The sequence below is a fragment of the Halichoeres trimaculatus genome, unplaced genomic scaffold (genome assembly GCF_033239565.1).
Source record: "Halichoeres trimaculatus isolate MK-OKI-2021-1 unplaced genomic scaffold, fHalTri1.1 fHalTri1_scaffold_11, whole genome shotgun sequence".
Taxonomy (NCBI): Eukaryota; Metazoa; Chordata; class Actinopteri; order Labriformes; family Labridae; genus Halichoeres; species Halichoeres trimaculatus.
In genome coordinates this window covers 27182271-27206846 of record NW_027437189.1, presented here as the reverse complement: position 1 = coordinate 27206846, position 24576 = coordinate 27182271, and the positions used below count along the sequence as shown (strand labels likewise).

At 40.8% G+C, this 24576-nt stretch overlaps 1 protein-coding gene across 1 annotated transcript in view; it reads left to right on the top strand.

The window, feature by feature from the left end:
• mtor (mechanistic target of rapamycin kinase) overlaps positions 1-24576 on the top strand; it is a 107628-nt gene that overhangs the window by 15002 nt on the left and 68050 nt on the right. Inside the window, exons 19-28 of the mRNA XM_074680973.1 lie at positions 5848-6098; positions 6198-6284; positions 8954-9121; positions 14413-14525; positions 14904-15066; positions 15547-15639; positions 15973-16119; positions 17136-17278; positions 18738-18900; positions 20882-21027. Of these exons, the coding sequence (XP_074537074.1) occupies positions 5848-6098; positions 6198-6284; positions 8954-9121; positions 14413-14525; positions 14904-15066; positions 15547-15639; positions 15973-16119; positions 17136-17278; positions 18738-18900; positions 20882-21027 (1474 nt within the window). The remainder of the gene's footprint in view (positions 1-5847; positions 6099-6197; positions 6285-8953; positions 9122-14412; positions 14526-14903; positions 15067-15546; positions 15640-15972; positions 16120-17135; positions 17279-18737; positions 18901-20881; positions 21028-24576) is intronic.

Below are 24576 nucleotides of genomic sequence, written 5' to 3'. Positions count from 1 at the left end.
AACAGAATACCAGAGTTATACGCCTGACCCTTCTCAATCCAAACTTTTAGTTTTCACTGGTGAATTGGCATTTGTTAATCTGATGGTAGCAGATCTTGAGCTTCATTTGACTGCTTCAAAATGCCCTGCAAACCTTGACATCAAACTTAAGAATCCTCCCAGACACTGGATTGTAAAAAAGCACATCTTTAATTATTTGTAAAAGTTGTTTCAGGACATTTATGCCTTTAAGTGGAAGTTGAAAGTAGGGACTGACAAACAAAAGGTTAAAATCAAACCTGCTTTGGCCTCAGACTCTGAATTAACTCCTAGACCACCCTGCATCCCAAAAGACCGTTTCTTGTGAGCATAAACTGTTTTTAAAAAATTTGTTATCCTAAATCCAGACTTCTGCAAATGCATATCATGATTATAAATAGGACCAAATTCTTGTGCTGTAATTTCTATAAGCTTCGCAAACCAAGCTAATGTATTTTCACTGTGAACGGTGCTGACAAGGGGTGGGAGAAAAAAAAATGATATAACAGGATTTTTTGTTTGGCAATAATATTCATTTTTTGTCAAAAAATCTTTTTTTTTCAAATTCAAATTCTTAATTTAGGTCTTTGTTTGTAAACTGGATTGGAAAAATGTTACTGCTTTTCTCCAGCAGAGGGTGAAATGTTTCTCTCTGACTCATGTGTTATACATTTTATGGTAAAATATTGCTCCTGATATAATCTGTGGACATTTTTATCATCATTTAACTTTTTTCACATGGTCTGGTGTTAAAAAAAGAAAACTAAAAATTTCAAAAATCGTAAATATTGAAAAATCACAATTTATATCTAATTGGCACCCCAAAAATCGTAATGGAATCAAATCGCAAGAATAGCATATCGTCCCAGCCTTAGTGCTGACTACAGGTAAAAAAAAAAAAGTGATGAAAATATCTAGAATCTTAATTGATAACGTGATACTAATCCAAAACCAATGGATGACTCTGAGAAGTAAGAGTCCTGTCTAGTGGTCTAAGGGGACATGGTGTGACCAGAACCGTCCTCTGATGACGTACTAACCACTCCAACTGTTGTGATGATTCTCGGGGGCTTTGACTTGGATGGAAATGTTGGACCCACAGGTGGAACGTGGAATGCTAAAAGTTCATGTTGTCCCTTGAACTTTGTCATCTGCTGCAGATCTTGAAAATTCATAACAATAACAATAAAACGGGTCATCTGTCTTTCGTCATGGGCATTGTGTATTGAGAACGCAGGTCTCCTCTTGTCAGATCCAGTCATAGTCTGAGACTCTGACCTCGGACAATACGGTAATGCTTTTACCAGTTAGCTCTCCCTCTAAATGGACCATGACCAGAATTGGAGGCTGTGCATCTGCTGGCAGATTAGTCAGGGTCAGTGTCTGGAGCGGTTGTGATATTTGACAGCATATATTTGTTATGTGGGAGGTCAGTGTCTGGACCTTTTTCCTCACCTGACTTAATGACTACACTACAAACAGTTGGGGTAATAAAACAGATGCAATGTTATGCATACTTTCGCAGTGAGTTGCTGTATTTACATCTGTTTTTATGGCAAAAAGCATCCGCTTTCCTACACAGCTGAGGCTTGAGTTACAGCAGTGCTGCTGCCTCCTTCGCCTGTTTGTGGGCCGGTCAGATACAGATGTGTAGCCATCCATCACAACCATTAATCTAGACTTGGTGAAGGCCGGAATAATAAAAGATCCAACAACAAAGCTACCCTCTTTAGCCTGACAAGCTCTGTGCCAATCTGTTATGTCTATAGTCTGGGGTCTTAAGGGAGACAGAAGTGGAGCAGCTGAAACCGAGCTCCTGCAGAGGGCCAGTGAAACACTGAAAATCAGACGTCTGTGTTCTCAGATGCCTTGTAAAAGTCAACAGCTCTGTGGAGAAAAATGGACAGACTGACCCCATTTCCCCGATTTCTGTCACAAAAAAGCATTAATAAAACCACTTATGAGGAAGAGAAATATGCACTGTAAAAGTTAAAAGGCAGACACTATTTGGATGGTTTCTTTTTGGATTTTGGGAACTTGTTTGCTCTGTTTCAGGGTTTGACAGCCTAAAACCTCATGCTGTTTTTCCGTCCACTTGGAGTTGATTGCCTAATACAAGTTGCATAATTCACAGGGACATCTCAGTATGAGGGTAAAAGTCAGATTACTGGATATTGACTCCAGAATTAGCACCATTTTAAACCATTATAAGAAACAAATGACTGTGTTGGTGTGACTTTATCTGAGGATTTAACAGTAGTCTATAGAGCTGTTTTATCTGTGGGATCTTAATGTCTGTTTTGGAGATTCCACAGCACCTGAAGTCTTTATTTTAACGTTCCAACGATCAGGATGTAGGTGTGCAAAGTTCACCCAGCTCCGGCCTTTAAAGCTGGATGACCTGCTTCTTTGCCGGAACATTGGCACAGCAAGCAACCACATCTGCATCAGGTTGTCTTACTGATCCAATGCTGCTGCCTCGTTAAATTTCACAGGGAAGCTTCATTTTTTTCCGCTTGGATTAGAGAAGATCCTGTTTATCCTTGAAGGGACACGTTTGATCAGTCATCACTCTGTTGTCTTATTTGTTATATCCGTGCGTATCCTGTGCTCAGTGAAAATGAATTTACACATTAACTCAAAATGCCAAAAACAAATTGTATATTACCCCCCTCTCAAGAAACATTGTTTATGTTTGAAACAAAACAGTTTGTCCTTTTTTTCCACAGTTAAGAAAAAGACTAAACACACAAAGTTTATTCAACCACTGCAATCAAGCCCTGGCTCATTAGACAAAGAAAAATCCTTATTCGATTTGTTGTCCAAGGATATCATAAATGTCGATGCCAGAACCAACAGCAACAAGCCAACAATATCAGCTCTCTTCTCTCATCAGAACATTATTGTTGTCAAATTTTATTGCCAGCAGCAGATGCATTTTCAGCTGTGCTGGGTGTGAAGGCGCTGCGCTGGGGTGTCTGAGATGCCATAAATCACTGTTAATATAGTCAAAGTAACACTCTGGAGAGATGATGGCTGAATAATGCCTTTTTAGTGTCACGACAGCATGATTGGCTGTTTTATATGGTCACAATAGGCTGGATGGCTTAAGTTAGCTGGGATTGAATTTATTGATGTAGAATAAGCTCTGTTACCTGCCATGATAAGGTCATACGTGGAAAAGTGAGAAATAGGTTATGTGGATATCTTTGTTTTTGAAATTCAAGCTAGAGGTGCTTTTTATTGTCTGGCTGTAGAAAAGATTTATTACCCCTGACTGACACCACCGCTGGCCTCACGTACGAAGTTAAAGCTCAATTTGATCAAAAAGAAGGCTTTTCCCAGCTTCCAAAATATGTAGCACAGGTTTCTCCCTCCCATCAGGATGTTCTTTCAGGTTGTTTTTGTGCTCTCAGCTGAAGTTTCTCCTCACCTGTTATATGAACTGTGATATATATTTATATATATATATATATAAGAAAAGCATGAAAGCCAGCCTGCCATGAGTCATCCTAGTTCAGAAACGCTTTATTCTTTGTTTAAAACGAAAAAGGAAGGGCATGATTCATGCCGTCTGAGTTTATTTATGTTTGACTCATAGCCGTCATTGCATTCCCAAGTTGTGTGCGTGATTATAGAACGTCTTACTTTTGATATCCATGCCCATGTTTAGAAGTCAGTGGAGCATAAAAACGCACGGATCATTAGGGAAGTTACAATGTCTCAAATGGAGAGAATAGAAAGGCTCATCTATTTATCATCTGCATGTGGTTCAAAGCAAATAATCAGCTTCTGTCAGTACAGTCCTATCGTAAAGGTTTAAATTCTTTCATGGAAAGGAAAGAGGATCATCAGATTAATTTACTTTAAACTGCCTGTGCCATGTTTGGAGATACTACAGCCAGGTTCTTAAAGCTCATTTAAGGAGTTTTTGGCACAGACTGGAATTTACTGTAATAATTTTAACATCTAGAACAGGAAATAAGACAATAAGCATCTGAAATTAGATAAACAAATTGTACACCTGATTAGTGATAGACCGATTATTGGCTGGGCCGATTATCAGGGCCGATATTTAGCATTTTCAGGCATATTGGCATCTCTCTTATTTTTAAATCCGATGGCCGATAAGCAAATTTAAAACTGCGTTGTTGTGGCTCTGATGCAGCTGCTCCGCTGTCTACAGTCACTACTCAGTCTCCACTACTGTCCCACCCACAGTACCATCTGATTGGTTACAAGCAGAGCCATGGCTGGAAACAGCCAATCAGCAGTGCAGTTATTACAGTTATTGCAGTTACACTAAAATTTTGAAAAACCTTGTTGTATAAAACTTAAGCTATTTATCTCTTAAAGTTTTCATTTAACTTTATAAAACATGCGGCTGAGCCTGGGAGCTGTTAAATATACTCATGCTTAAAGGTATTTGAATGAAGTTAGGTGTTGGAGTTTGTATTACTCAAATTTTGACACCAACATATGCGTTTTGACTGCAAATTAATATCCGCTTCAAATATCGGTTATCGGCCTCCTTGACTACCAATAATTGGTGTCGGTATCTGCCTGGAAAAATCCATATTGGTCTATCTCTACTTCTAATGCCTTTTGCAGGATCTACAGTTCTACAGTTTGTTTTAGCAGACGCTTTTGTCCAAAGCAATGTACAACACAAGCAAGAATTTAGACAGAAGGAAAACATAGTGCAACAAAATGTTACAAGTTATTTGGCAGCAGGTGCTGCCATTAAGTGCAAGTTTTTTTTTAAATGTAGAATAACCTAGCCAACAAGCCACAATCAATTGCTGCAACAATATACTTCAACCTTCAACAAAATTCAGTAATTAGTGCTGAAAATTCACTAAGAGCTGGGTGTGAGACCTGACTCATTCTACCCCTGAGGACAAAGAGAGGAAGGATCAGATTAAGCGCTTAAGTGTTCCCTGAACAGATGAGTTTTCAGACATGTGTCAGACCAAATGGTAAACAACACTGCAGAAGACCTATTCTCTACAGAAAATCATTCACAGTCAGTGATACCTTAACTGTTTAAAGATGGCAGGATGAGATGGTCTTAAAAACACTACTTGCACATGTACATGACAAAATCAACAGGGATATAGTGTCAGTCTTTTATTTGTAGCTACTGTAGAAGGCAAAATCAATGTAGACACACAGTATAGACATCAGCATCTGACATGCTGCCTAAGTGGACACCACAACCGACCACAGCCGCAGCAGTTCAGCCACGTACTGCTCAGATGTTAGGTGTGTCCAGGACAAGAAGGGTTAATGGAAATCCTTCCCTCACATGTAAACAAATGAGGATATATGCTATTTGAAGCACTAACTGCTCCATTGTGTGTTTGTCTTTGTGTTTACTGGTAAATATGGGAATTTGTTCAAGCTCTACACCACATTCAACATCCCTGGCAGTTGAGTTGTTGTTGCTGGGTGACAGAGGAGCCAATGATTTCTGTTTCTCTTTTTTCAGTTTTTACATTGTGAGTTCTTTAAAAAATGGATTTTGCAAAAAAAAGCCATATATGTTTCTGCAAAGACCCTAAAGAACACTCGATTCAGCATAGAAACTGTCATATTTTCAGCAGATCTTGAGTTTTTTTGTTGTTATTATGAAAAGCTTTTTTCCTTATACCAAACTCTTCTTATTTCCTCAGACTTGGCATGCTTTTCTCAGGGATCAGCGATTTACTGATAAATAATTCTCACTGCTCTCTCTGCAGCCATTCTGTTCTTGACATTGGAGAGACATCTCTTTGAGTAATATTCGGCAAAGTGGAATTAATTTCCTTTGTTTCATCTTCCTCACAGCGGATTACAGCACCAGTGAGATGCTGGTAAATATGGGCAACCTGCCCCTGGATGAGTTTTACCCTGCAGTGGCAATCGTCACTCTGATGCGTATCCTGAGAGACCCTTCACTCTCCAACCATCACACCATGGTCGTTCAGGCTGTCACCTTTATCTTCAAGTCTCTGGGTCTCAAGTGTGTCCAGTTTCTGCCCCAGGTCATGCCCACTTTCCTCAATGTCATCCGGGTCTGTGACGCCAGTATCAGAGAGGTATTGACACCACTAAATAAAGTAAATGAAGCCATGTGGGTGATTTGTTGTTTCTATCCAGACTCCTCACTGTCTTCACTCTCTCTGCTCGTCTCTCAGTTCCTTTTCCAGCAGATGGGAATGGTGGTGTGCTTTGTAAAGATCCACATCCGTCCCTACATGGACGACATCTTCACTCTCATTAGGGTGAGTAACAGAATCAACAACCATTACCGACCTCCTCTTATGTTCCTGTGAGTCAGGCAAACAGCTGCAAACTCTTAATTGTGCTCGGTTGTGTTTGACACTTGCCTCATTAGGAGTAATGTGTTGGAGGCCTTTGGATGAAGTCTAGCCCCCTGTCACACAGCAGCGCACATCGTGTGTGCTGTTGTTCTTAGCTAATAAGATTAAAGAGGCGGCAGGTCTGGTGGAATTAGAAAATCGTGTTACTGGTACTGGATGATATTCTCCTCAGTTGCTCCTTTATTTTGGCTCGTGCTTTAGAATAACGCTTTCTCAGCGCTCACACCTTCTCAGCAATACGACACTGTGGTTTTTCCACTCACATCACCTGATTCATTAAGAGAAATCTCCAACCTCTGACGTTCTTTTTATCACATGATGTGGAACAACTGTTCAAACCATAGCCCTTACACTAGCTCAAATACGCTTTCTTAACACATAATCATACGGCACCAAATATCGCATGACTGTGCTGCTATCGGAATATTGGTAAAACTGTTACAGACACTTTCGCAGTGGCGCTAAGTCCTCCTGAAGGAAAGTAATTGAGAGGACTGGACGACTGCACCTCAAGTCCCTCTGAGTTAATAAATGGCAAGTGAAACAAAGAATCTATTCATTTTTGCTCCAGCTCTGCTCCTGCATCCAGATGAGGGGGCTGGAATAGCCATTCAGGATGTACACTCACTTGCACTCTGCTCAGCTGCCACAGGCAGGGAAAGCAGGAAGTTGGGGGCTGCTGGAGACCTCTGGTCCCTGACAAAACACCTCGGCCAGATCTCACAGCTGAAGCCCATTGACTGATTGACGCATTGCGTGACTTCAAGTCTTCCACTGTACCCCTAATTGCCATTATCTGTAATGTACACAGAGTTGCTGTGCCTTGATTTTCCAAAACGGTAAGCAATACAAAGACGTGATGTCAGTCCTGCTTGACAGGAAATTGTCTACAATTCCTTGCCATCTAGTATAGTGATCCTCCCTCCCGGCCTCTGGCACGTGAACATTTTGCGTTTCCAGATAGAAATCAGTCAGAAAGACTCTTAAAGTCAGATAAATCACTGCAGCACATTTTGACCCAGTTCTTTGGACCAACAACCGTCAATATTTTATGAGAGAAAGGGAGATGAGGTATTGCTTTGGATCTACCTGCTGAATATTGTAAAATTTATATTCTCAAACTGGACAGGCTTTAATTTAGGTCAGTCCTATTCAGGACAAGAATTCAGCTTGCTTCTACAGTTACAACTGTCTGTCAGTTTGGTTTATAAACGCTTTTGTTCAATTTTTAGTGACCTGCTTTTATTATTTACCTGTTGGTGAGTAATGTGGTAAGTTGATATTCCAAATAAAATAAAAGTTTGGAATGTGAATAGAATGTCCTGAAGAGCTAAACGGGAGCAGAATGACTCTTTTGTGATGTAAGAAGGAAAGATTGACTTCTTTAAAGGTTCTCTGAGGAGTTTGAAAGTGATCCTGAAAAAGTTTCCCTTCTAAATATACGTCTGATCATAATCCACACTTTAAAATTAGATTATCAGCGCCAATATTCCTGGTTACAGGTTATTTTGAATTGCTAATTCTTAGCTTCCAGCTCGGGTCAACCAGGACCAGATTGATTTATGGCACGTCCAGGTCTCTATTACAACACCACGCCGACTGACGAAGTTTAGTAGTGAGAAGACTGTGTTTTATCTCTGCTAAAAAACAATTTCTTTCATTACTTTTGTTGTGATTGTGGACACTGGAGCCTAACTGTCAGACAGAAAAAGGACAGAAGAGCAGAAGAAAGATAAATGGGAGAGTGATACATCCTGAGCTAAAGGCTAATTAGCCTTTAGCTCAGGATGTATCACTCTATAACACAGGGGCTAAACTGTGAGTGATAATGTTTATTCCAACCCACAGTCAGCAGTTATTCTGCAGTGGTCTGTTCAAACTTGAGAGTCTATCAATAAAATGAAGAGCGAGGTTACGTTAGCGCTGCTTGGTAGATGACTGGCAGGACATAACCAGGATTTACTAATGTTACACATTACGGACATGTCTTACAGCCCCGGGCTGCCAGCTGTGCTAAATATAAACAGCTATAAACTACTTACAAACTGACAGTGTTAACTTGTTGTCATGTTAGCCTACAGATACTTTGAGCACTGGGCTGATGATAGCGCTAACATGTAGCCGGATACTACGTTTGATGTCACGTTTCAAACCGTAGTGCTACGTAACTGTACTGATAAGTCCCTTACCTCAGCGCGTTTTATCCAGTAAAAAAGTTGTTTAGAACAAAGAAAATTTGTTTTGATCGGATCTCCATTTAATTCCAAAACACACACACACCTCACCAAAAGTAATTTACAACAGTGTGTGAAGACTCCGGGCCACAAGGTGGCATGGGAGTGCAAGTAAAACAGATCCTCCTTATAGCATCTTTAATGTTTCTATAAATTTGAGATTTAATTTTTTGTTTTAGCGCTCATGTTTGAAAAATTGAGTTTGTTTATTGCTTTTTATTTACATGTGTCATCATGTATAAGTAGCTCTGAAACTCAGTCATCATGTGCAAAAAACCAGATAATCAACTTAATGTTATTTTAATTAATGCCTAAATGTTGTGCTTTTCTCTGCAGGAGTACTGGACACCAAACAACCCCATGCAGAACACCATCATCCTCCTGATTGAGCAGATTGTTGTGGCGCTGGGTGGAGAGTTCAAGCTCTACCTGCCTCAGCTCATCCCACACATGCTGCGTGTCTTTATGCATGACAACAGCACGGGACGCAGTGTGACTATTAAGGTGCGTGAAACAATCAAGGGACAAAATAGCCAATCTGGCAGGGTTGGTTTGTATTTGTCTCAAAGGATCACCCTTAACCCACCTCACTGTGCTTTGATTAGCTGGGAAAGCCAACAGACAAAACCCAGGACTTACATCAAGAGAACATGTGTTCTGTGGGAAACCAAATGTCTGTGTTGATTTAATATTCTGACTCCAACTGTGAACAAAAGACACCAACACCAGTTTCTGCTTTTAAAATAGAAAAAAAAGTGAAGACAATCAGGAGATTTACTTAACTTTACCACCAGCACCCTGGAGGATAGCATGCAGGAAGGGTCATTGCTAGGAGTCAGAGCAGTGACTGCTATGTTTAGGACAGTAGCCTCTTTATTTGGAGAGCATGCTTTAACTTATGGGATAGGCTGGCTCTGCTAAAAGAAGTCCCCTAAACTCCTAAAGAGAAGATTTGTTAGGCCAAAAATATAAAAAAGAAAATCAAACTTACAAATCCAGGTATAACAGCAACTCAGATACCCAAATCTAATGTCCTTTTCTGTTTTGTGACATGATTTCAACTACACAAAACTAATCAACATAATACAACTAACTACAAACTGTCATCATTTTACAGTGCTATATAAGGTTTGCTTTGCAGTTGATCTCATGGTATGAAATAAAGTAAATGTTTTTGTTAATCTTTAGATGTGTATGTCAAGTAAAAATTTCAGATTTTCTGTGCATTGAGATGATTCCACCCCCCAAAAAAATGTAGATTAGTCCTTTAACTGTGGCGCAAATAACCTGACAGAATTAATCAGGAAAGAAAGAAAAGAACTTGGTAAAAATCTTACAACAATAAAAGTTTGACAAATTGAGTGGTTGCAGAAATGCATTCGGTGGAGCTGGAATTGAAATTGTGGTCACAGAGCTGGAACAGCTTGTGAAGAACTTACTCCCACAGCCCTCAGCAGAGGCTCGACAAATTTAAGAAAATATTGCTTTGAAACTGTTAAGTGCTGTCATGAATGCTAAGTCAGCAGCATGCAGATAAATAGCTGAAATAAAAAGAGATTGAGTCATTATAAATAAATACCAATAAAATCAGAGCGAGCACATGCTGTGGACCTGTGCAGGGTGATGATGAGAGTGACCTCAGTGTGTTAATGATGCTCTCACTGCAAACTGCACCCTGATCCAAGTCCCCCAGCAATGCAGTGCTTTCTGTTTCCACACTTACTTTCAGTATTCTTTTTGCTCATTTTACCAAATAAAATAACTGCTGGAGTTTGTGTAGGATTCAACTTTCATAGAGGCCGAGTATAACTTATGCCCTTTACCTGACCTGCTGTGGTATCTACCAAAAAGGAGGTAGCAGCAGGCGCTCTAAGACCTAGAAACAGCAAGGTAGGGCCTCCACAGACTGCTCTTGTTTATGCTGCACATCCCACAGATGCTCATCTGGGGAATTCAGAAACCAGATCAACACTGATGTTTCTCCTCAGGCCACCTTCCTGCATTGTGCTGTTGTCCATTCCTGGTTATTATGTGCTCATTGTGGGCACTTTTAGCATGGACACCCTTACTGGTCTGCAGCCTACACACAGCCCCAGGTGTGTTTGGACACCTGTCTATCAAAACAATAACTTCTCCTCAAGTTTGAGCTGCACTAGCTCTTCTGTTGGATCAGGCTACATGAGTCAGTCTTCACTTCCCAAGTGCATCAATGAGACTTGGTTGGCCGGTGCAAGTTTACTGGTTATCCTTTTCTGGATCACTTTTTTTGTGGGTATCGACGGCTACACACCGCAAGAGCTACAGGACTGTAGATGTTCTGGCCTACTTGTCTGGCCATCATTATGTAGTCTTTCTCAAAGTCACATACACGCTGCAAAAAACTGAAATTCTATCAAGTGTTTTTGTCTTTTTTAAGTAAAAATGGTCTTATCAAATGTATGAGCCACATTCAGCTTATCAGACCAGATGAATGTCTTATTTCACTTTATTTAAAGACAAAAATGAGGTACAAGTTGCTTGTAATAAGTAAAAAAATCAGCCACTAGAACAAGAAAAGTTAGAAGAAGATTTACTTTATTAATCCCCTTGGGAGAAATTCTTTATTTTTACACTCTGAATCATGCTATGTAAACACACACATAGACAAACAGCACTTTTTGCACAGAAAAGTGCGATTAGAGAGGTCAGATTGATGGCGCTGCACTCTCAGTGGGCACCTGAACAGTTGGGGATTTTTGGTGCCTTGCTCAAGGGCACCCCAACAGTGCTCAGGAACATAAGACAACATCTCCCCAGCTATCAGCCCATTTCCCAATCTTGGTCCACACCTGGGCTTGAACCAGAGACCCTCCTGTCACCAGACCAAGTCCCTACGGACTGAGCCGCTGCTGCACCTATTATTAGAATAATGTATCAAGAAATTATTCTAGTTTCAAGGAAATTTTTCAAGCAATTTTTTCTTGTTCCATTACAGATTTATTTTTACTTGTTAAAAGCAATTCGGACCTCATTTTTGTCTTTGAATAACATGAAACCCTTGTCAAGACATGTTTCTTGAATGATCAGTTCAGTGTGGCTCATATTGTACATAATGAGACAATTTATTTAAAATAAGACAAATGCACTCAAAAAGATTCAGTTTTTTGCAGTGCATGCATACAGTTAGCATTTTTCTCTGCTTCAAGCACAGAAACACTGAGGACAAGAGGTTCCCCTGCTGCCTAATGTACACTTTATATACCCGTCAGTGGTGATAATGCTGTAGCTAACAGTGTGTAATTGCAATACAACTAAGTGCTTGAAAAACATAATATCAGGTACATAAGGTGTTTTAAATAGAGTGTGGTTGAAAATCAGAACATAAAGTTAGACCTATTTCATGCTCTGTTAATTTATTTAGAGTTTGCCTGGTTGAAAATTGACTCATACTTTGTTTGAACTGTGATTTTAATTTTAAAGACAAGTTGGTGATACCTTTTCATTTCAGAAGGCAGTGCTTTTTATGCCCCTGTGATATCTATTACCAGATATCCAGAGATAATAAGGAACCCATGAGCCAGTGTGATTGTGTTGTTTCTTCTTATACCTCCCATCGACATAGCAGTGTTGTCTAACTCCTTTCAGGTTCTTTTTAAGACTCTAAACAATCCAGGCCTTTTGTACGAGGAGTTGGCTCCACTCCAGCGCCTGATGAGTTGTCTGTCATAGTCTGAAGCTCAACCATCACGCAGTAGTTAATGTATTCTGAGGCTGATAGATTTGCAACAATTGAAACTTTGTGGTTCATCCTGTATTACTGTCTGGCTGCAGGGTGTTAGGGTGAGAATCAAGGCCAGTAAAATCTGTACGAGTAATGCGTTTAATGTTTACAACCTAAATCACAGTATTCTGCATGCACACCTTATGGTTTCCATCTGACTGTGCCAAAAATTAAACCCAAAGAAGAAATAGTAATTCAGACTTGCTCACATTTCCTGAAAAAACTGCAATACATTGTCCCTAACCATACCCTACCCCAGTATAAGGAATATATCCTCACAAAAAATATAAGGAAGCTTCTAAAGACTAGGCAAGTTTACCATCCATGATTAACAATGGCAGTAAAATGGTTGTATGTCCCTGCAAATATTATCACCCAGACCTTCTTTGAATTATGTACCTTTTTCTAAACACCAGAGTTGAGCCCTTGGGTTGCTTAAAAAACATTCGACAGCTTTCCTGATAAAAGAGAAAAAAGTTGTTGACATAAATCTGATACAGAAATCACGCTCATCTCACTGAAAAGATCATGTGTTTGATTTGAGTTATTATTTGAGTAGATGACTTAATTTTGCTGGTTCTGCCAACATCACTGTGCATATAAATAGTGTTCCCAGTACTGTTCCCACACAGTATCAGGGAGCTCAGGAGCTCAGCCCACAGCTGACTTACTGGGGTGCTGCTTTCTGTTTGCTGTTTCCGTTGATATCCATCAAAATATCCATTCAGGTCCAAACCATTCAGTGGTCTTGCAGCAGTTTAAAGACAGCATAGACCTGTAACTAACACACTCTCCTGTTTCAGCAGCTGCTGCCAACGGTTGCCGGGTTTTCTCTCAAATTCTAAATCATGGTCTAAGCACAGACCACAAAGACAGAATCATGAAAAGCTCAGTCATTTAATGCTCTCTAGTCTGGTGCTGTTGTTTCTCAGAGTCTGCAGTATTAGATAACCCAGCAGCCCACAGTCTGGATAGTCTATAACTGAGGCCTGGGTCTGGAGCCTAATCTTTGGCACAGGACGGGGGTCATGCAATGGGGGAACAAGGAGTCAGATTACCCCTGAGTCCAAAGGAGAAGAAAAGAAAAACATACTTCCATCATTTCAGGGAGCTGTTCTGTCCAGCCCCAGCACACAGACACACACTCAGATGCACACCAACATACACACTTCTACACCTCCACCTCGGCTTCCTGCTGTCTCGCCGTGCACAATTCAGAACTGATGGTGGAGTTGCTGGGAAAGTGTAGAAGTGGCCATGGTGGGTTTTGGGGGCTGGGGAGAGCTTGCAGGCTGCAGCTTACGTCATCTATCCATGCACACATGCTCCACACAACATGACGTGATAATTAGAGTAAAATACATAGACCTTTCTCAACGAAGAACCACAAAGTTTATGTTAAAATTTAAAGATGCTTTGTGGTTAGATTTCTCTCTGGATGGGCTCAGCTCTCATAAAAGCTGGTGAGCCCTGAAACCATAATGGTACAGTTTAGAGCTTTATAATCTGACTGTCATAGTAAAGTTTGGTCCCATTAGAAAATCACAGAAGACAAGTACTGGTACATCAGCCCATGGTAGCTTTCATGGCTGGATGGCTGTGGTGAAACGCTTGGATACATCAAGTATTCTCAAATGAAATATTGTTTTTTTCTTTCTCCTGAAGCTAAACTTTCTTGTACTAAAGCATATCAGCACCTGCCCTTCAACAGGGACACTGTGTGCTGCAGGATTGAGTTTTGCATGTACAATCTTCCATTGTAGCTCCACTGCTCTTTGTGTTGTATTTTATGGACTGTTGACCATGAGGGGACACACAAATAAGACACGCAGTCATTCATTCACTCGCAGCAAAGTGGAATTTTCCTGGAAGGCTAGCATGTGCGCCAGCAGTGTGCTGAAATAACAACCCTGCCAGCTTTTCTTTAAGGACTCCTGGATAAAGGCTGTTTAGCCATAACAAGCTCATTAAAATGAACTGCTCATGTTTACTGTTGTGGTGTGTGAGATTTAACAGTGTGTGCTCTCCTTTGCAGCTGCTCAATGCAATCCAGCTGTTTGGTGCCAACCTCGATGACTACCTGCACTTGCTTCTGCCTCCCATTGTGAAGCTGTTTGATGCCTCTGATGTGCCGCTGCAGGCACGCAAGTCAGTACAACACATGATTGTGTCTGTGTTAAGGCTCTAGTGAGATATGAAAATCCCTCTTACAGGATTCAACTTAGTATTTGAATCATTTAAATTGATTTAGTTTATCACTTTGGTTTTGACTGATGGAATTGCACCACATTTAAAGAAGTCGAAAAAACACAAACATTCAAGTGCCTCCAGACAGAGCTTGGTCCCACTGGTAGAATCATCAACAGCTAAACATTAAATGTGGATCTGGCAAATACTAGAAACTTTTCAGCAGTTCTTTTGGCTTTTTTAAATGTCACTCAAAGCAGAAGTAGCCTCTGTCCTGCTAATGTTCAAGTGAAGCCAAAAAGGTTTTGTTTTTATCTGTTTTTCCTCTGTGTGACTCAGGGTTGCCTTAGAGACACTGGACCGGCTGACAGAGTCCCTGGACTTCACCGACTACGCCTCACGCATTATCCACCCAATTGTTCGGACACTTGACAGTACGCCAGAGCTGCGCTCCACCTCTATGGACACCCTGTCCTCTCTAGTGTTCCAGCTGGGCAAAAAGGTATTTCTGGCTGTCCTGAGGGCGGCCTTTAGATGTAACTGTTACTACTGGAAGACCACTTCCAGCCTCCCTACTGCTGGCTCTCCATGAACAGCAATTCAACAACCCTCAATCCCCCCAGTTTTTATTACTTCCTGCCAGACTGCTGATGTCATTGACCATTAGGCGGCAGGGGGTGGTGTTTATGGGAGTGGATGAGGTCACATTTACCCTTCCCTCTCCTATAGAGCCCTCCCCTCCCTTATCCCCTTAACCCTCCTATCGTTCTCAAGCTCAGCCGCAGAAATGCCAGCCCACGTGCAGCCACGTCTGGCATCCAACGTGCAGGGGAAAGCTTTTGATCTGAGGCTAATGGTGGTTAGATACAAGTGCAGGATACCAGGTTATTTGACTTAAGGCAAAGGAAAAGTGGTAGCTCGGCTTAGCCACATGAAGCACAAACATACCCTTTTATTTTCTCTCTTTCCCTCTTATTTTCAGTACCAGATCTTCATCCCTATGGTGAACAAAGTGATGCTGAAGCACAGGATTAACCACCAGCGCTATGACATACTCATATGTCGCATTGTTAAGGTGAGTCCCCCCGGAGATCCAACTCTTTTCAGGCCCTAAATTCATGAGCAAATGTTGTTTGCCTCGTGCTCAGTCAGGCCCAAACATTAGAGCACATGATTAATGTGAAATGCACATGATCAAGCCACAAATGACATGATCCTAAATAAACAAAGCCCTTTTTTATATCACATGCACCATAAGAGAGTCATTACCTTACCCTGTTTATCAACAGTTTTTCTCCGGAAGGAAATGTACTTCCTAAAACCTGTTTTGAAGCCTGAATCAACAGACGATCTGTGTGTGGCCTGTGTGTGTGTGGCCTATATGTGTGTGTGTTTGTGGCCACAATAGGGTTACACACTGGCTGAGGAGGAAGAGGACCCTCTAATCTTCCAGCACCGGCAGCTCCGTAGCAACCAAGGTGATCCTCTGGTCAGTGGACCAGTGGAGGCCGGGCCCATGAAGAAGCTTCACGTCAGCACCACAGCTCTGCAGAAGGTCAGCAGACACGATCAACAAAGAATTTGGGAAAACTGCTGGTGATGTTCACTTGTAACACAGAAAACTCAAACAGTGTTTGTTTCACTGACACAGCCGTGACTGCAGGCCTTCAGATTGTGCACTGTAAACAATCCTGCGTACAAGTCATTAGTTTGCATGTTTTGAACTGTGGACAAACAAACTGTTGATTAATTAAAGGAAAAACAAAGGGAGGATGAACACGATGAATGCAGATGCTTCCCTGCGGGCCACCAGGGGGTCACAGAATAGTTTAGAGAATAAAATGATGTGCAACATGTGAGGCCTCAACTGCAGACGAGGATATCTGATTAGAGAGTTAGCTTAACGATGGGAGCCACCCATTTAAAGCAATAGCTACAAACAAACCAATTATGATGCAGGGACTGGATGAGCAGAGAGTAGAAACAGCGTGGAGACCATCAGGAAGACACATGCTATGAGATGACACCCCAGAAACGTGCACCTTCATAAATCTCAAAAAAGTTATTGTCAGCAGTTTTTTATCCAAGTGATTGTTCAGTCTTGTTTTTTAGTTTTCCATCAACTGTTCATCCAACATTTGGCAGGAGCAGAGATGTTGCTTGTAGCATGGATTGTGTGTTAAACATCTGTGCCTCTTTTTTAACGTTATACTTGATGTTTGTTTGTAAAATGTGCGTCTCTGCTTCTGGCGAACTTGCACATGTTTTTGATTCGTCATATGCTTAAAACATAGGCCTCATTATGTGAACATGCTCATAGATCCAAAGACACTGATGAACAATCATGTGACATCCAAGCAGGTTTGCTTATGACAGTCTTGATGAAGCCAGATAAAAGCATAGGTTTCATTTATGCTACATTTAATTCCTGGAAGCTAAAATTGGATGTGTGCTTAAATTGTAAAAGTGTATCTCACATCAACCCGCTCGCCTCCAAAGTGATAGTGAAGTCAGGAGAAAGCACTTAGCTTGCAGTGATCCGTGGGGTGCATGACTGATGTGTCTTCACAGGCCTGGGGTGCAGCCAGGAAGGTGTCCAAAGATGACTGGCTGGAGTGGCTGAGGCGCTTGAGTGTCGTTTTGCTCAAGGAGTCGTCCTCCCCAGCACTGCGATCATGCTGGTCGCTGGCTCAAACCTACATCCCTTTGGCCAGGTACCCCCTTTTCCGTCATGTCTGCCTCTCTAACTCACTTCCTCTTCCCTCCAGTCCTCTTTCCCTGGGCTCACTTTCCTAATGCTCCGTATCCATGAAAGACCACAACGGCTAGAAGCGTTCACATAATTCATACAGCACATAAAAACCACTGAGGCTAAACGTGTCTTGAAACTCTGTGTTTGTAGTTAACACACCTCATGTTTAAGAGCTGAGGGGTTTAGGTGCCACCATTGAGGGAAGCAACCAGACATCAGCTGTTGTGATGCAGCTCAGTTACCAGCAGTGAGACTTGTTGCACAAGGCACACGTTTCCAGATGTGAATGTGTGAAGCTGTAAATGTGAAGCAGATTGTTTAGGTAAAATAAAATACATGCTCTGTTTTCAAAGCTACTAAAAGAGCAAAGCCCTTATTTATACGGCTATCGTCACGCGCCATAGAGAAATCTTACTATAGGTTGATTTGTTGTTTTCCAAGATTCATGTAAATCCTGGTTCTACAAAAATATATTAGTTTTAATGATGTGTCAAATATTGTTTGCCTGGGAACCAGAATGTTCTGCAAGCTCATGTTTTATTTGGTCTGGCAGATCCATCTGGGCCTTTTTAGTTAGACAGTCACCCTGTGCCAGAAACGCTGTGATTGGCTAGAAAGGTCAATAAATCAAACACAAGATTTTCACACCGGGACACAGCTTTTCTAGTTTCTAGAAGGTTAGTGTCAACAGTGGGTTATTTTTAACCGCAAAAATAGATGTTCCAACCTAATCAAGTGGTTTTCTTCCTGAAATGAAACACCGTTCAGCAAGTAATCACTTTGGAAATATTGCATTTGGCCAGATTGTGGCAAAATGCTAAATGTTTAAGTTTTGAGGGGTCATTTATTTTGCAGGATGGAGAACATGTGTGTGTCGCATCCAAAACTAAAACAAAGTGGCGGTCTTACAGTGACATCAAGCTCTGAAAAAGGCTACAATTCAGCTTTTTTCAGATGTAACAAATCTCTTTTGATTGGCTTGTCACAGTCTCATACAAGTCAATTTCAGAAGTAAGGAAGTGAGACAGTAAGTCAATTCAGACACATGGATATGGAGTACATGTCAATCACAGCACGGCAGGGTAAGATAATATTATTCAAACATGTTTCTTTCATACAATCAGGGATTGCTACAAAGTCATGTCAGGCTAGACTTGTGGGTGTTAAAAAGTTTAAAGTAGCTGTCCAGAGTCTGCAGCTGCAGCTCTGTCACATGCACTGCTGCTGTGATCTGCTGTAGATCTTCCTAATGATGGCTGAAAGAGTTTTACTTTACACTCAGTTCATTTTTGATCTCCAATGGGCCTGATTTACTGAGAGGTATCAAACTAATCCACATTCAAAAGTTGGCCCAGCAGTGTCAGCCTAACTCATTTTATTTCTCTTTTTCTAACGCATAAATCTGTTTCTGTGGTCAACAGGGATCTGTTCAACGCCGCCTTTCTGTCCTGCTGGTCTGAGCTGAGTGAAGACCAGCAGGATGAGCTCATCCGCAGCATTGAGCTTGCTCTAACATCCCAGGACATCGCTGAGGTCACACAGACTCTGCTCAACCTGGCAGAGTTCATGGAGCACAGCGACAAGGTTAGCATTGAGCTGCACTGACTGTAGAATTATGAAGTCACTACGACTCAGTTTGAGCTGGATTCTACATTTCTGTATTTTTCTTTATTTTTTGACAGTTGCTGGGCTCCGTCTTAAGTGCTTTTTTACTTCCACTCAGCCTCAAATTTGTTTTTGATAGAAGGCAGTGCATTACAAGGGCTGATAAAGATAGATTGGATGTAAATAAAGTATCCTTAAACCACCCTTAATAAATCTTCAGGGGCGAGATGTTATTTATGGCTACAAATGGCTCATCTAAACTTCAACATTTTTGATCCTTTGTATTCGAAGTGCCCCGCCTCTTTGGACCAAAGAGTACAGGTTCATAGGATACAAATAACATTCCATGCACCACATGATGTTGAAATACCATTTGAGGAGACTGTACTGACATGAGCCTCCAACTGGCAAAGCAGAAGCATTTGAACTTCATCTGTTTCAATGCTGTCTAACTCTGTGGAAACAACACTGATGGTTCACTTGGCTCAGTTAATTTCATGTCTTCCTTTGTCATCAACATGTCTTTAGACTGAGCTGTGCGTGAAGCAAGTCAGTGTTTTTAATTTATGCATCTGCCAGAAATGTCAAATGGACCAGATGCAAAGCAGAGCTTGTGACTGCAAATAACAGAACCCTAACAGAGGTGCCCGGTGCATGTATGAGTGCAGCAACAAGAGGAAACTGTCCAAGTCTCTACTTTCAAAGTAGTTTGTTGAGCTTCCAAAACTAGAAGAAGTGACCACAGTTAGGTTACCTGCATCACACTATTTTATGACAGCTTTGATTTAGGCACGGTGAAACCTAAACAGCACAATAAAAAATCTCATTACATGGCAGTTGTGTTCTGCCAACACATAAAATCAGTCATTAATTAAGTCAAGAGTTATTGATGAAGCTCGTTTTAGAAGTCGTGGAGTCACAGTCATAAAGCGCCTGACACACACAAATCAAATGAAGAAGAAACGAACCAAAATCAGACACTACATAAACGCAGTGTAACAAGAAACAGACCAAACTAAAATTACAACAAAGATAGAGATCTGTGAGTGGACTCTGCACAGACCTGTTTGTTATTTCCAAGCTAATTCAAATTTATCTAATCAGAAAACATCATGGCTTACGTAATCTTGTAAAAATAAAAACTGAAACCTTTGAGGTTCACATTAGGGCAATACTGTCATTGATGAGTAATGTAAGAAGGAACTGGAAAATATACCAAAGCACAGAACAAGGATTTGTGTGTGCATCTATATTTTCTCATATAAGCCAATACTAATAAGAATTGATTGACTGGTGCAGTGAGGATTGACCTTTGCAATTGATCAGCTGCCAGCTTCACTTGGGCTTTATGATATGTATTTTTTATCTTCCTGAGAAAAAAGCCTTCTTTACATCATATTAAACAGGAATTATACAATCCACACTGACTACATTAGCTGTCATATTGATAATCCCTCACTTTCCATTTCATGAAACTCGTGTTGCTGCTTTTAGACTGTTTTAAGATGAACAGAGAAGTCCTTTCAAAGGAGCACTGTCTTTCCTCTGTGTGACCACACATGCTGAGCTAATTAGTGACGATACTGTTACGTTGAAGGCGAGGACCGTCATGGTTTGGTAGCAATATACCATTTCAGCAGAGTCCCCTCCTGCTGTGAGCCTGCAGTAAAAACACACATAAAGTGTCATATTCCAAGCCAGTGGAAAGAGGGTCATATGATGTGTTTTGTGGGCTACCAGATGATCTTTTGCACGTGAGGTCCTAGATTTGCACAACCATTTTAATGCAACATCAAACTACCTTATTCGAGTCATTTATGGATATACAATTTCAGCTACATTAAGAGACAGTTAGAAAACAAACTGGACTAATTGTCACTAAAGGGCTAAAAATGTCGCAAAAAGCTGTAAATGTAAGTCGCTGTAACTTGATTATATTGCGCTTCTTGTTCACTTTTAGGGCCCTCTGCCTCTCAGAGATGACAACGGCATCGTGCTGCTGGGTGAGAGAGCTGCAAAATGTCGTGCCTACGCCAAGGCTCTTCATTACAAAGAGCTGGAGTTCCAAAAAGGCCCATCTCCTCTCATTCTGGAGTCTCTCATCAGGTAGGAAAAATACCCAGGATGTTTTTTTTTGTACTTCAGATATAAGCTTTTTTTTATCAAGAACAGATCCAACTTGAAACCAGTAACAAATTTCAAGCATTTGTGGATTTGATAGGGCTTGTGAATTTTATTTCTGCTTCACGATCCTAACAACTACATAAATCCTTGTGGTTTAACCTCAGTACTGTTTTGCACTCCAGGTGGTGACAGTTTTAGCTGTGAGAGGGTTACAACTCTGTCACTGCCAAGTCACCATTAGGGACACAAAATGCATTATCAATATCCGGTTATTCAAAGGAATATCCTTTGATTTAAGCATTGCTTGAATTTTTCATGGTACATCAGAATCAGCCTGAAGAAAAACTAACACTAAACACTGGGTTAGTGTTTGTTCTTTACATTTTAGTTCATTTCATGACAGTAGAACAATGGTGAAATCAGGATCAAGAAACATCAAGAACCTGAATCAAATAAGTGGAATGAGAGTTGGAGTGGGAATCTCTTCGCTCAAAGTGGTCTATGAGAGTACAATGCTTCATCATTTACTGGGAAGTAGAAATGTGTCCGCTACAACTGCTACGTTTTTCTTCATTGAACCCAGCTCTCTGGATCAGGGCTGGAGCCCTTTTCTGAAACAGCTGGGAGGGAAGCGACATTTGGTAAACTGTTGCATCGTGTTGATGAAGTACAGGGATCACATGTTGCGCCTTTGGGGCTTCCAGCATGGACCTCTTGGAGGCTGGAAAATGGCTTTTTGTGATTTTAGGCCATCAGGTCATTGTTGATGTCTAACCTTGTACAGGAATTAATCATGACATGTTGTTTCTTTGTAACTCTTAGAGTCAGTGTCACTGGGAAATAAGAGGTACCATATTTTTATTTTCTCCTCTTGTTGGTGTGGGTTATTCCTGTCAAAGGAAACCAGGCTCCTCCGTGTTGTCTCAGGAATTTCACCTAAGAACAACACATTTTCATAGAATACATTTAGAACTTGTATTTCACATATTCTCCTGTCCTATAGCTCTTTGAAATCATCAGTCATATTTTCCATTGCTTTTCCCTTTTCTCATTCTTCTGTATTTCTGCGCCTTTGGCATGGCATGGAGAAATCTGTTTTCCAGGCATCTAATTGGACGCTTGCCCCCTTTTCATCTACGAGTGTCTGGACTTGCGCTACTCTGGGGCCTGTTTTCAATTTCTCAGGAGCCTTGATGATGATGAACGATGGGAGCCGGCACTGTGGTGTTTTCAATATCCCCATCTGGTTCTCACCTCTGCAGGATTTCCCATAAAAGATCTTGAAGCTGGTGTGCAAAAACCTGAATATACTGGGTTCAATATTTTAGAAGAAGCATTTTTATCTGATGCACATTTATTGATGACTCAAAGGCATGTCACTGCTACTCCAGTGACTCATGTTTAGTGTACTAGTAGGTAGGTTTACATATTTCCAGGATTTGGTCTGGTCATCCTTGGTAAGAATTCAGGGTGTTTTGGTTGAGTAAGTGACTAACACACGGGCAGAGGTTGTACCTGTTCTGACTAATATGTGAGGCATATAATGGAAAAGTAACCAATGGTGTGATTGTGTTTGAAATTCTTACCACTTGGACTGAGCCAGGAAATTGGTCACAGTTTCCCTAAGGCTCCCAATAAGAAATGATTGCTCTTATTGAGCATCTGGCCTTATGTTACCATGTTATTAGTACATCGTGTGGTGTCGTTTCTGGAATTGGAAAGGCGATTTATTTCTGTTTCATTAATTCTTGTTGGGATGTGGTAGAAACTTCATTCTAGGTATCAAATAAGATTTTGGAAAGTGGCAATACTGATTTGGTGGTTCTGGCCCCACTGCAGCAACATGAGCAGATGTGTTAAAGATAGATCTGCCTGTTGAGTTATTCAGAGACATAACTTAAACTGGCCAATGTGAGTGGCTTATTTCCAACATTTTAAACTTCTTTGTTATTTACTCTACATTTAAGCCAAGGGGGTTGGAAATTGTTTCATAATAACTTTTCAGTAGGGATGTTCCTTGCTCTGATTGTAACTAAAATTCTGACTAACCAACTAGTCTAAAGGTAAGTTAACACCAAGAAAATCATCAAAATTGAGCACGACGTGGCTAAATACAAGATTACAGCATCAGCAGGTGAAGAATGTCAAGTTAGTTCACCAAGTGTTAGCAGAGCTTAAACCACCAAACTTTGATCCCCTTTGCAGGTCAGCATCCACACGTCTGTGCTGGTTGATCAATGCTCCAATTGGGTAATTGTATGCTAGTTTAATAAGATGCAATCAACATACAAATTTATCTCCAATTTCAATATTTAAACATTAAACTGACCAAACTGACTAGAACCAAACTTCTCATGACTAACTGAGAGGAAAACGTTATTACTGGTTAAGGGGGCAATGTTTAATTCTCAAGCTAATGTTTAGCTCACCAAACACGTGAATCCCTGCTGTTGGGAGTTGATACTTTTTATAACCAGAAGTGAACACAGGAGCACGGTTACAGCTTGGAGAGTGTAGCTTTCTCAGGTTGAACAGGGCCCATTTGAATTATCTGATTGCCTTTTCAGGTTGAAATCCTTTCCAGCCATTGTTTTCCAGACTTTGCTTTTCATATCTGATTTTGGAGCACAGAGGTCAAGTTACTTTCACATATAAACAACATCTCCCTCAGATCATGGCTATGACCCTTGGAAACCCTTTTTTAGTTTCAATGAATGTCAGCTGCAAATTACAACAACTTCCATTTGGAGCATTAGGGTTTCCTAAATGATGCATGCTGGCCATTAGTGTTGAACTATCTACTTACAGAGTTTAAACTCAATGCAGCCTGTCAGCGAACTTTTATTTCTGAACTTAAACCACCCCTGACTGTTAACAGTCTGCATTTGTTGATGAAAGCACGTTGGAATACTTTAAAACCTGAGAATAGAAAGACATGGTCATCTGTCACCCTCCAAAGGTCTTTTTAAAGTTCCCTTTCATTCTTCTGAGGTCTATTCCTCTTACGGGAAGGACAGAATGTCCAGCTTTAATTAGATGTTTACCCCGACTGACACCTTGTAAAAGGAAAAGCAACTGACTCAGCCTTATGAGAGCTTGTAAAGCTGGGGAGCTCTTTGTGTAGGTCTTTAAATGCTTTAAGGGAAACTTTGTTGCTTCAAAGGGAAGCAAAATGGTTGCATTGTTTTCATGGTAGTAAACCTAGAGGCGTTTAACTGGATAGTAGAATGTGTGTGTGGTCTTCATTCCTGTATTTGGTTTTGGTGGCCTGAGACCTTTGGCCAGGATGTCAGGAGATGACCCAAGAGTCAGAGGTCAGAGGCTCAAGGCAAACATGTTGCCATTATTGGGGATGAATGGACACAAGGGCTTGATTTACTTTTAGACTTCTGCTGTTGTGACATTTCAACCTGGCTATTTGGCCTCTGAAGTGAGGAGAGCGCAAGATGCTGTGAAAGAAATGAGTTTCACCTTGTTTCTTTTAAAAAATATGTTTATTTCTATCACATGAAACAACATAATTACAGAGCT